Here is a 13249-nt window from a genome sequence, read left to right on the forward strand (position 1 = left end):
GAAAATCATTAGAATTTGTTTGGTTTTTATAAAGTTCTGCCCCATGCTAACGTCTCAAGACCTTAAACTTTGTGTATCAATTTGAAGTCAATGGGATGATAACTTGAGCCTCTAGAGTGTCACAAGATTTTTCATAGTGATCAAGAGCCATAATTTTGGCAGTAATTATCGGAAATCATTGAAAATTAACAGGCTTCTTCGTCTCATGACCTCAAACACTGCGTATAAATTTAAAGTCTAGAGGCTAAAGTTAAAATCCAACTGACTTTAAATTTATACACAGTTTAAGGTCTTGAGACTAAAAAGCCTATTGATTTTCAGCGATTTCCGGTAATTACTGACAGAGTTAAGGCCCTTGAGTGCTTCAAAAAATCTTGTGGATGCTCTACAGGCCAAAGTTAATATCTGATTGACCTTAAATTTATACACAGTGTCTAAGGTCATGAGACGAAAAAGCCTATTGATTTTCAGCGATTTCCAATAATTATTGCCAGAGTTATAGCCCTTCATCACTTCAAAAAATCTTGTGGATGCTCTTGAGGCCAAAGTTAATATCCGATTGACTTTAAATTCATACACAGTGTTTAAGATCATGAGACGAAGAAGCCTATTGATTTTCAGCGATTTCCAATAATTATTGCCACAGTTATGGCCCTTAATCACTTTGAAAATCTTGTGGACACTCTAGAGACTTAAGTTAACATCCGATTGACTTTAAATTGATACACAGTGTTTAAGGTCATGAGACGAAGAATCCTGTTGATTTTCAGCGATTTCCGATAATTACTACCAGAGTTATGGCCCTTGATCACTTTGAAAAATCTTGTGATGCTCTAGAGGCTAAAGTTTAAACACTGTGTATAAATTTAAAGTCAATCGGATTTCAACTTTAGCCTCTAGAGCGTCCACAAGCAATTGTGGACACCGGACCGACGGAAGGTTGGGGGCGACGCCAATATACGACCACATTTCAATGTGGGCGTATAAAACCCCCCCAAAACCAGCATCAGAGAACCAGAATATTTTTTTTTGTGGCCCAAGATATGCATACCGGTAAATAAAATTTTAGTGAGGTTTTATGACCGTAAAATCTATCCACGATCCTTCTTTGATTGGCATTTAGTAATTGAACATTAACACAAGGTACAATTTTATGGATACACAATTACTGAGTTAATTCATACTAAGAGACGTTTCGAGGAGGATACTCTCGTCTTTATCAAGCAAATGACACAGATATTTGAATGGTAGGAAAATATATACAGAATATGCAACAAAAATAACGATCAAATACAATTAGGGAGCCATTTACAATTAAACCAACACTGCGGAAACTCTTACAGACATTAAAAGCTGGGAAATCCTAATTATGAGAAACCAGTTAACCTGAGCTATAGATAATCAATATTTTAAAGATACATTCCCAGGTACAAACTGGGTGATTTAATGATATATTTAGACTAAAAACATATTCAAACTACTGAATTTATCATAATTTTGCTTCAAATCCTTCTTAAAACACTGCAATTGTCAGGAATAGCCGGCTATAAAAGATAGGTTGCCACTTGCCAGGCAACGAAACATACGCCCACAGCAGCTAAATCGTCCGAGTGGTCGACAAGGGTTGTCGCATATTTATTCCTTTGTAGGTAATTGGGGGCCTTTACATGACAGTTCCATACAGATCAGATTATAAATTTTGTCGTTTGAGGGTTTACAAAGTTCTACAATCTGAAACAAGGGTCTCAACTCTGGAAGTAATCTACACAAATTGTTGAAATTTGACAGGCTTTTTCGTTTTACTAATTTAAATAATGCATATAAATTTTATACAGATCAGATGATCACCTTTGTCATTCAAACGTTCACAAGGTTCACAATTTCACAATCGTCATTGCTGAAATTCAACAGACCTCTGTTTCACAAATTTAAATGATGCATATAAATTTTATATATATATCGGATGATAACTTTCATGAATCGAGTATTAACAAGGTTTAACAAAGTGAAACAAGGGCATAACTCTAGAAGTAAATATTGTAAATTGCTGAAATTCAATAGGCTTCTTCATTTCACTAATTTACATCATGCATATAAATGTCAAAAAGATCGGGTGATAACTTCTGGCATTAGAGCGTTCACAAGGTTCAACAAAGTGAAACAAGGGCCATAACTCTAGACGTAATAAACGGAAATTGCTGAAATTCAATAGGCTTCATCGTTTCACTAATCTAAATAATGCATATAAATTTCAGAAAGATTGGATGATAACTTTTGGAGTTAGAGCATTCACACGGTTCAATAAAGTGAAACAAGAGCCATAACTCTAGATGTAGTAAACAGAAATTGCTGAAATTCAATAGGATTCTTCATTTCACTAATTTAAATAATGCAAATAAATTTCAGAAAGATCGGATGATAACTTTTGTCGTTAGAGCGTTCAAAAGGTTCAATAAAGTGAAACAAGGGCCATAACTCTAGATGTAATAAACGGAAATTGCTGAGATTCAATAGGCTCTCGTTGCACTAACTTAAATATTGCATATAAATTTCACAAAGGTCGGATGTTAACTTTTGGCATTAGAGCGTTCACAAGGTTCAACAAAGTGAAACAAGGGCTATAACTCTAGAAGTAATAAATGGAAATTATTGAAATTAAATAGGATTCTTCATCTCACTAATGTAAACAACATTAAATCAATTTTAAGCAATTGGATGATAACTTTTGGCGTTAGAGCGTTCACAAGAGGTCATGTTTGTGCCGCGTGACACAACGGGTGCGAGGTCGGAGGAGAATTCATTCCATACACAAGATGATATTGCCTTTATCGCTGACTATTTATAACAAATATCGAAGCCTAATTAAATTCTCGGATTATCCACTGCCCGCGTCTTTTTCCGTGATTTTTACCTCAGAAAATGTTGTACGTTTAACTCTTCATAAAGTTTATCAACATGTACATCAAGAACTCAATCTCCACGTGCAACCTTCGACGTCACGCGTGCAGACACTCCTAATCATCGGGCTGTCGATTAGGGAAACCCGTACATTTTTGTCCTGTATGTGCTCCATGAGTATTTTTCAGGGAATCCATTATTTTTCTAGTAAGATTGGATATTTCTACTTTCCATATATACCAAAATTGCCATACTTTTATTGGAAATAACCACCCGATAAATACTTTTCTGGGAACGTAGCTTTAAAGAGAAGTGTGTATGTATTTTTTTTGGGGGGGGGGGGGGGAGGGTATGAGTGAACAAGTGATTAAGGACCACAAATGTATCATCAACCTTGAAATACCAACAATTGGGTTTGATGGGGGAAGACTTATCTTTCATGATTTTCATCTTATTGAATTTATACATTTATGGTCTCCCTTGTTCAGGGGCTTATGACGAACTTATACATTAATTCCCATACTTTTGTATTTCAGTTCTTATCCAGTTTTTTTTACAGCCTAATTATACATTTTACGTATCTTGATTTACAGTACTAATCCAGTTTACAGTCTGATAATATATTTCACATTTCTTGATTTTCAGTTTATTGAATTAATATATTTACGGCTCCTTTCGTCCAGTTTAATCTTTCATGATTTTCAATTTATTGAATTAATATATTTATCGTTTCATTTGCATCAGCGATCACCCTTGTTCACTCAGTAATTACCTTCATGTGAAATAACATTTTTGTTGTAAGAGTCTATAACTGTATGATTTATTTAATACATACCTCCATGCGAAATAACCTTTTTATACGGTTCTATAACTGTGAGATCTATTCTATATTCTTTATCACCGACATTAACTACTTTCCATCTCTTAACATCCTCACTTTCCTCCTGAGCTGAATATTCAGCAATTGGTTCTGATGATGATGACTGGATAGGTGAATCATCTAAAGAAAATTATTCATTTTAGTTTTTCTATCATCAAATACAATAAAAATTGATTCAAATTAATATGATCGGTAATATCGTTCCATATGAAAAATTTGAATTAACATTGATTTCAAACATACAGTTACAAAAATCCATTTTAATTGTTTGATATGGATTATGATATATTCAAACCAAATACGGTACATGCTTTTATAGAGCACTCCAAATCCAACATCAGTGTGCAGATCTTGAGAATCTTACCTTTTGTTAATGAAAGGACCACAACACATCTTTAAAAGTTTTTAAGCAGCATGCACGCAGCATTTTATTATCAACACATTTTGTTTGTAATGCTTTTCATAGAGTAGATATTATATACAGATACAATTTAAAAACTATTTTTAAAATCAAAACCTATTAAGCTAAATAATAACTTTTATATATTTTTTAATTCACAAATGCTATTTTAAAAGCCCAACAATCCCCAGATGTAATTCTAAAACAAAAAAACCTGAAATAAATATCAGCACACATAAACACAAACTTTGCAAGCTATACATTTGTATGTTAAATCTAATATGGAACTGTACTATTACCCAGAATCACTTTTTTTGCTAAAATTAATGAAGACAAGAAAAATGTTAAACTATAAACTCAGAAATGAATGCTTTGCAACAAATAGCACAGAGTGTTTTTTCTACAGCATAAAAGAAAACAGAAAGAGATTACAAATACACTAGGCTAGAATTTAAAGAGCACATAAAGTGAAGGAAGAAAAGTAGTATGTGCTTATAAAAACCAATAATTATTTGTCAAAAAGTTTGTTTACTTTTCCCGACGCCAATTTGATATGCGTAATAAAAATAAGACAATTTGATTTGTTGGCAACTGTTTAGGACATGGATTCGATATTAACATCCACACAATCTAAAAGCAATGCATTATTTTGTAACAATTATTCCTTCTTTGCTGTAACTTCCTCAACCCTCAATCACACACATAAAATTCACTCTAGACCTAGAATACATTTAAATTCTATAATCGGACGTGCCTCTAACTTGCTGCGGGCGAATAATTCTAATCATAAGGTGGTATTTTACATCCAGTGAATCGGATGTATATAATATTTAGAAATGAAATGGGGTTTAATGTCCTACTGTTCTGCTCCGACTGGGCTAATGAAGACGAATATACACCATACAGTGTGCTATGAGGGAAATTTTGCCCGGATAGCGGCACTACGGCTTACTATAATATCGAATTCCAACTGCCAAGAGATCTTTTACGTGCACGCCCATGTGAACATAGAACCTTGGTTTGGTGCACCATCCAAACAACTACACCTTGTCCCTTGCCAGTCCCTCCAGCCTACACCACTGACAAGGGTGGACCACACCATAACATCCCAATGAACTTTCTCGAACAATGCAGGGGTTGAACATGGGACATGCAGGTTAGCGGGACAACGTCCTATTCACTTTGCCACCATGGGTCCTTATATTATAAGGATTAAACATGCCAAATTCCAGGATGATCAATTCAAAATTGCGGCCTGTAGGCAAATAACACAAAAGTTGGGTGTGGCTTTGCCCCTGGACGTCAGGGCATGCATCAAAATCAATAGTAAGGATTAAATATGCCAAGTTCCAAGATGATCCATTCAGAATTGTGGCCTGTAGCCGATAAACACAAAAATTGGGTGTGGCTCTGCTCCTGGGTGTTGGACATTGACCATTATAAATAGAACCCTGTTATTGAAATGATTGATATGCCGAGTTTGTACAAAATCTGTTAATAATTACAACCTATAGAGTATTTACAGACACAAAACTAACAAACGAGAGCATTGCTAACGCTGCAAAATATGTCCACATTCCTGCTTTGATTGATATGGTAGTTTTTTCAAGCGTTTGCCATGCAAGATATGCCCACATTTTCCAAGCGATGGACAGAGAATGACCTAATAATGTGATTTTTTGTACAATCAGGGGGCATAATCCAGGGACTGAACATGCGAACTCCAGGTTAGCGAGCCAACGTCTTACCCGCCGAGCCACCATGGCTCCCTATATATTTAGATGTCTGTGCTATGGAGAGAACAGGAATGGAATGTCAACGAGGAATATCAGAATCCACAAGTCTCAATCCATTCAACTGGATTATAGGCCTACTTTATTTGTATACTTTTAGTTTGAGTGGGCCTATAATTCAATAAAATGATAATCATGGGCCACCATACTGGTCATGTGAATGTAGTGTTAAGAATATATATATATTTATATATACACATATACACACACAATCACCATTTGTAGGGCAGATCACAACTTACTAACAAGCGAAAGACTCAGATACAATACAATATAATAACTTAAATCCAACTACACTTAATGTTGCTCGGTTGCATTAAGAAAAAAATTGAAAAGTGCTTTAAAGTGTGTGACAGATGAAAAGTCATATAGTGAAGAATTTGAATCAGATTGGTGTGAAACTATGGCGGGGAATAAGGTTCAAAATGCGATCTGCAGTAGAAAGTAGAAAATAAAAAGCAAAAGAGAAAATTCTTATCCAAAATGGACTTTTTCATGTGGGAAACATATACCGCTCGTGCTTTTCAACCTAATACGTCCACCTTTTCAACTTTAAGTCGTAAATATTCTACTTTCAACAACAGAATTTCTACTTTCAATAATCAACTTTTGATATTCGACTTTCAACTTCAGATTTTCTACTCAAGATTTTCTCCATGCATATTATGGAAATAAATTTGATCACGTGACTATTTCTGCATGTCATTAAAATATGGTATTTTTCCAGAAAAATAAACGATCCCAGGGAAAGATAACTCTAGTTGTAAGACTAAGATAAGATGGACTCAGACTAGCAATTATTTGCCCATTGTAATCAGTTTGGGTTCCAGCCCCGAGGAACTCTGTAAACTTTGCTGTTTGGTGATTACATCATTTCGAGCTTGAAAAGGACACCCTTGTGTTAATCATGGCCTCACATATTTGAAGATAACATAAATGGCTTGTGTGTTGACAGTTGTGCATATCTCTTGGTCAGAAAAGTTGTAGGCACCATCGCCATTGTAAATCAGTTGACAGGCCAGAGTGAACAGGGAGACCTGTGATTGGTCAGCAATGTATCAGATTCCATACTGGGGGGTGGGGATGAAAAAACTGTTGTAGTGTTACATAATCAGATTATTTCAACTTACTTATCCTGTGGAAATACAGCTATATAGGAGATATTTTGAAATTCATGGGCACTGCATGTTTCAACATTTTAGATTTGACCACAATTTGGCACTTGAAACTATGTTAACAGAGAAAAACTGTGTGCTTTTCGATGAAAGTGTTAAAAGTCTAATATTGCATCATGATTACTGTTTTAAAGTATTTTCGTGTTTGATTTATATTGAATTCATCTCATCTTTTTGAAGAATGCATTTATGTTCAAAAATAAAAATGTTCTGTGGATTTCAAAATCCATGTGCTTTTAAATTATCAGATTTCAAACTGGGGGGTGGGGATGAAAAAGCTGTTGTAGTGTTACATAATCAGATTATTTCAACTTGCTTATCCTATGGAAATACAGCTATATAGGAGATATTTTAAAATTGATAGGCACTGCATGTTTCAACATCTTAGATTTGACCACAATTTGGCACTTGAAACTACATTAACATAGAAGATAGGTTGCCAGGCAATGAAACATACACCCACAGTAGCTAAATCGTCCGGGCAGTCAACAAGAGTTGTGACATATTTTTAATTTTCGGTAATGAAACATTTATAATACACTAAAATCTGATTATAAATTTAAAGTCAATCGGATATTAACTTTGGCCTCTTGAGCGACCACAAGATTTTTCAAAGTGATCAAGCGCCATAACTCTGGCAGTAATTATTGGAAATTGCTAAAAATCAAAAGGCTTCTTCGTCTCATGACCTTAAACACTGTGTATAAATTTAAAGTCAATCGGATATTAACTTTGGCCTCTAGAGCGTCCACAAGATTTTTCAAAGTGATCAAGTACCATAACTCTGGCAGTAATTATTGGAAATTGCTAAAAATCAATAGGCTTCTTCGTTTCATGACCTTAAACACTGTGTATGAATTTAAAGTCAATCGGATATTAACTTTGGCCTCTAGAGCGTCCACAAGATTTGTTGAAGTGATCAAGGGCCATAATTCTGGCAGTAATTATCGGAAATTGCTAAAAATCAATAGGCTTCTTTGTCGCATGACCTTAAACACTGTATATGAATTTAAAGTCAATTGGATATTAACTTTGGCCTCTAGAGCGTTCACAAGGTTTTTTGAAGTGATCAAGGGCCATAACTCTGGCAGTAATTATCGGAAATCGCTGAAAATCAATAGGATTCTTCGTCTCATGACCTTAAACACTGTGTATAAATTTAAGATCAATCGGATATTAACTTTGGCCTCTATAGCGTCCACAAGGTTTTTTGAAGTGATCAAGGGCCATAACTCTGGCAGTAATTATCGGAAATCGCTGAAAATCAATAGGCTTCTTCGTCTCAAGACCTTAAACACTGTGTATAAATTTAAAGTCAATCGGATATTAACTTTAGCCTCTAGAGCGACGGACGGGGGCGACGACAATATACGACCACATTTAAATGTGGGCGTATAAAAAACTGTGGTTTTCGATGAAAGTGTTAAAAAGTCTAATATTGCAATTGCATCATGATTACTGTTTTAAAGTATTTTCGTGTTTGATTTATATTGAATTTATCTCATCTTTTTACAGATTACATTTATGTCAAAAATAAAAATGTTCTGTTTAATTCAAACTTCATGTGCTTTTAAATTTCTGTCTGAAATTCCGCAGTTTTCTGATGTATTATAGTGTTTGCACAGCTCATCTGAAAATGCATAGATTTTCATAATCTTTGGCCAGGGCATTGCATATGTTTGTTTATTAGATAACAATAGATTTGTTTAAACTGTGAGTTATAAATAGACAATTTTTCCCTTAATTTTTTTTCTCCTCTCTTCGTGCATTTTTGGGTTGAATTTTTGGTCTATAATTGGAGAAAAGGGATCTAATTTCCAATTTCATAGTAGTTTTGGGTAATACTGATGATATTACAGCGGAGGGATAGGGGATGTAAAGTGTCTTTCTTCAGAGCAATCATTGTGTCGAAAGTGAGATTTTCACCCCAGTCAACTTCAAATCCCCGTAGCAAAAAAATCTAAACGGTCAATCCCCTACAAATTTATGATGAGAATATTGCCAAATGTGGTCCCCATTGTGCCTATAAAGATTGGAACCAACGGTATATTGAGCAAACAGCTACAGCCTGTGATGTTACAGCCATTTAACATTGAAGTCAATGGGCAAATAATTGCTAGTCTGAGTCCATCTTATCTTAGTCTTACAATTAGAGTTATCTTTCCCTGGGATCGTTTATTTTTAAATACCGTATTTTAATGACATGCAGAAATAGTCACGTGATCAAATTTATTTCCGTAATATGCATGGAGAAAATCTCGAGCAGAAAATCTGAAGTTGAAAGTTGAATGTCAAAAGTTGATTATTGAAAGTAGAAATTCTGTTGTTGAAAGTAGAATATTTACGACTTAAAGTTAAAAGGTGGACGTATTAGGTGGAAAAGCACAAGCGGTATATGTTTCCCACACGAAAATGTCCATTTTGGATAAGAATTTTCTCTATTGCTTTTTATTTTCTACTTTCTACTGCAGATCGCCTGATACCCCACCATATGAAACAAGCCAACAGTGAGGCTGATGTCCCCCGCCGAAATCCCAAAATAAATAGATGACACATATTAATCGCACATTTATTTTTTCATAAGTATCAAGCAATCAAACTGATTATCAACTATACACCAAGTTTCATCACTCTCAATCAGATAGAATCAAAGTTATCTGGTCCCAAAGCATCGACCAATGAAATTGCTTGGCTCTGCTTAGCTATAGCTCAAAATGTTAATCATTGAACTCGGTCAAGACATTCACCTAATAAAGATCTACATCAAGTTGAAACATTCTACCTCAATTAAAAGCAGAGTTGTTATGTTCCAAAGTTTTGACCAATCCAATTGCTTATCACTCCTTTACTTAGTCTAAGAAGAAAATTCTCATCATCGAACTTAGTCAAGGTAATGATATAATGAATCTATACTCAGAGTTTCATCACTCTCACTTAATTATAACCAAAGTTATCATGCTCCAAAGCATCAACCAATCAGATTGCTTATCTCTGCTTACTGTAAGCAGACAATATCTATCATCGAACTCAATCAAGGCATTCACCTAATGAACACCTACACAAAGTTTGAGCATTCTTCCTCAATTAGAAGGAGAGTATTGTGTTCCAAAGTCTCGACCAATCAAATTGCTTATCGCTCTGCTTACCCGTGGCAGAAAATGCTCATTATCGAACATAGTCAAGGTATTGATGTGATAAAACTATACACCAAAGTGTCCTCACTCTCACTTAATTAGAACTAAAGTTATCATGTCCCAAAGCATCAACAAATCAAATTGCTTATCTCTGCTTACCCTAAGCAGCAAATGCTCATCTTTGAACTCCATCAACAGAGCTAGAAATTCATGCCAATCTCCAAATCTAATTTGCGCGCGGATTCTCGCAATAACTTGCGCTGTAAATCTACAAGGATTCGCATAAAATTTTTGTAAAAAAAAAAAAGAAAAAAAAAAGAGAAAATCTCAGAGAATTGTCCAGTCCAACTATTGAATATTAGTCAGAGTGCTTTGAATCAAATTTGTATGACTTATAGTACTTTATTGTAAATACTACATGTATAATAAAATAAAATATTTGTTGTGTTTTTGTTTTACTGTTTACCTCTAACTTATAATTTTGACAAGTTTCTGCCTGGCCATTGTCTGTTGTGCAATCTGATTAAAATACAGATCTATATTTCGTTTCGTCTTTTTATACTTTCGATGGCCTACACTACATGAAGATCTGACAAGTTATAGCGATAGGTCACGTCAGGGGTCAAAAGACCGACTTTTGACCTATGACGTCAGACATTTGATTGACCTATGACGTCAGACATTTGATTAACCAATCAACATTGATGTTACTAGTGGATTACCCACAGTTCCGGGCAAAAAAGGTCAAACACTCGATTCGACAGACCATTTGATTAGCTGACCCCTCATTTCAAGCAGAACACGAGTTAAATAACAAGTCTTCCAGATCCAAGTGTAGTAAAGACAAGTAAAACAAAATTTTGAACTATAAAAACGAAACGAAATAGGATCTGTGTTTTAACCAGATTGGTCTGTTGTGTTTATGTTATGTAATAAATTGTGTGGAAAATTCCCCGATCACAACACCGCGTCTTGTAGAAATAGAGCATTCATTCTAATCTCTCTTAAAGATGGGTTCCCAGAAAAGTATTTATCGGGTGGTTATTTCCAATAAAAGTATGGCAATTTTGGTATATATGGAAAGTAGAGATATCCAATCTTACTAGAAAAATACTGGATTCCCCGAAAAACACTCATGGAGCTTATACAGGACAAAAATGTGAGGGTTCCCCTAATCAACAGCCCGACGATTAGGAACTTCTGGACGCATGTCAAAGGTCACAAGCGAACATTGAGCGCTTGATGTACAAGTTGATAAACTTTATGAAGAGTTAGACGTACAATACTTTCTGAGATAAACATGGCGGAAAAAGACGCGGGTAGTGGATAATCCGAGAATTTAATTAGGATTCGATATTTGTAATAAATAGTAAGCGATTAAAGACAACATCGTCTTATGAATGCAATGAAATCTCCTCCGACTCCCAAGACGTGACGTAAACATGACCTGGTTTGATCGAATTTAATAGCAGGGCATTCCTTCGCAATTACAATGTTTGAGAAGGATTTGAAGCATAATTATGACAAATTAACTAGTTTGAATATGTTTTTGGTCCATATATACCATTAAATCACCCAGTTTGTACGTGAGAACCCATCTTTAAATAATATTTAAAAGAAAATGCTTTAGCAGGCCAACTTTGAAATGAAATAATTTTGGGTTTGGTTATACTTTGTGCAGTTATCATTTGAATTTTTCGGACATTGACATTGTTGTATTTTGGTGTTTTAGATTAACACGATCAACACAATTTTGTTTTTTAGACAGTATTATTAATTAAGATTCGGAGGATTTGTGCAGATTGCATATATGACAACCCTCTTAGATTCTTGCAAAAAAACCCGAATTTCTAGCCCTGCATCAAGGCATCGACCTAATAAACACCTACACCAAGTTTGAACATTCTAGCTCAATTAGGAGAGTTATTGTGTCCCAAAAAGTGTGACGGACAGACAGATGGACGAACCTATTTTAATAATCCCCTGCTTTCTTCGAAAGGCGGAGGACAATTAGTGGTGAAATGAATGTCATCACACTGACTTTAAGGTCATAGCACTTTTATATACTTATTTTACTTGCTCTTTATACTTTTTAATTCTTTGTTAGTAGGTGATAATGAAGACAAGGAATATCAATCCCCTTTCCATTTGTCAGTTCAAAGCTCTAATTAACTTTAACCAGCGGCTGTCAGGCAGGATACGCCCACATTTTGCAAGAGATGGATAGAGAACAAGCCAAAAACAAACGTGATTTTTTTTGTACAATCAGGGGCAATAATCCAGAAAGTTATGGCCTGAAATGTGCAAATATCAAAAGTTACTAAGATCTTTGGGATATAAAGACATGTTTTAAGTTTCATCAAAATCGGATAAAAATTGTGACCTCTAAAGGGTCCACAACGTTCGTATTACACACTTATACACAATTTGCATACAAAGAGCGGCCATTTTGTTGGGCAGTTTCATAATCCAGAAAGTTATGGCCTGAAATGTGCAAATATCAAAAGTTACTAAGATCTTTGGGATATAAAGACATGTTTTAAGTTTCATCAAAATCGGATAAAAATTGTGACCTCTAAAGGGTCCACAAAACGTATTACACACTTATACACAATTTGCATACAAAGAGCGGCCATTTTGTTGGGCAGTTTCATTTCGATTTTCCCGAAATAAGACTTAACCTTCATTATGTTGGAATGGTGATGTATTTAACCGGTTTTTAAAAATGGAAAAAAATTGTGAGCTCTAGAGAATCCGCAAGCTAAAAATGCGATTTTTTGAACTAGCAGGGACCATAATCCAGGAAGTTAAGTTCGGATATCCGCGATTATCAAAAGGAACCAAGATCTTAGTGTGTAATGGTGATATATTCACACGTTTTTTTTTAAATCGGATAAAAATTGTAACCTCTACAGGGACCACAAGCTAAAAAGGTGATTTTTTGTTCAATCAAGGGCAATAATTCAGGA

At 34.9% G+C, this 13249-nt stretch overlaps 1 protein-coding gene across 1 annotated transcript in view; it reads right to left on the reverse strand.

Moving 5' to 3' along the window:
• Positions 1-13249, reverse strand: part of LOC126814436 (protein prune homolog 2) — a 164792-nt gene that overhangs the window by 24270 nt on the left and 127273 nt on the right. The window contains exon 12 of the mRNA XM_056099899.1: positions 3734-3898. Coding sequence (XP_055955874.1) covers positions 3734-3898 — 165 coding nt within the window. The remainder of the gene's footprint in view (positions 1-3733; positions 3899-13249) is intronic.

The sequence above is a fragment of the Patella vulgata genome, chromosome 3, assembly GCF_932274485.2.
Source record: "Patella vulgata chromosome 3, xgPatVulg1.2, whole genome shotgun sequence".
Lineage (NCBI taxonomy): Eukaryota > Metazoa > Mollusca > Gastropoda > Patellidae > Patella > Patella vulgata.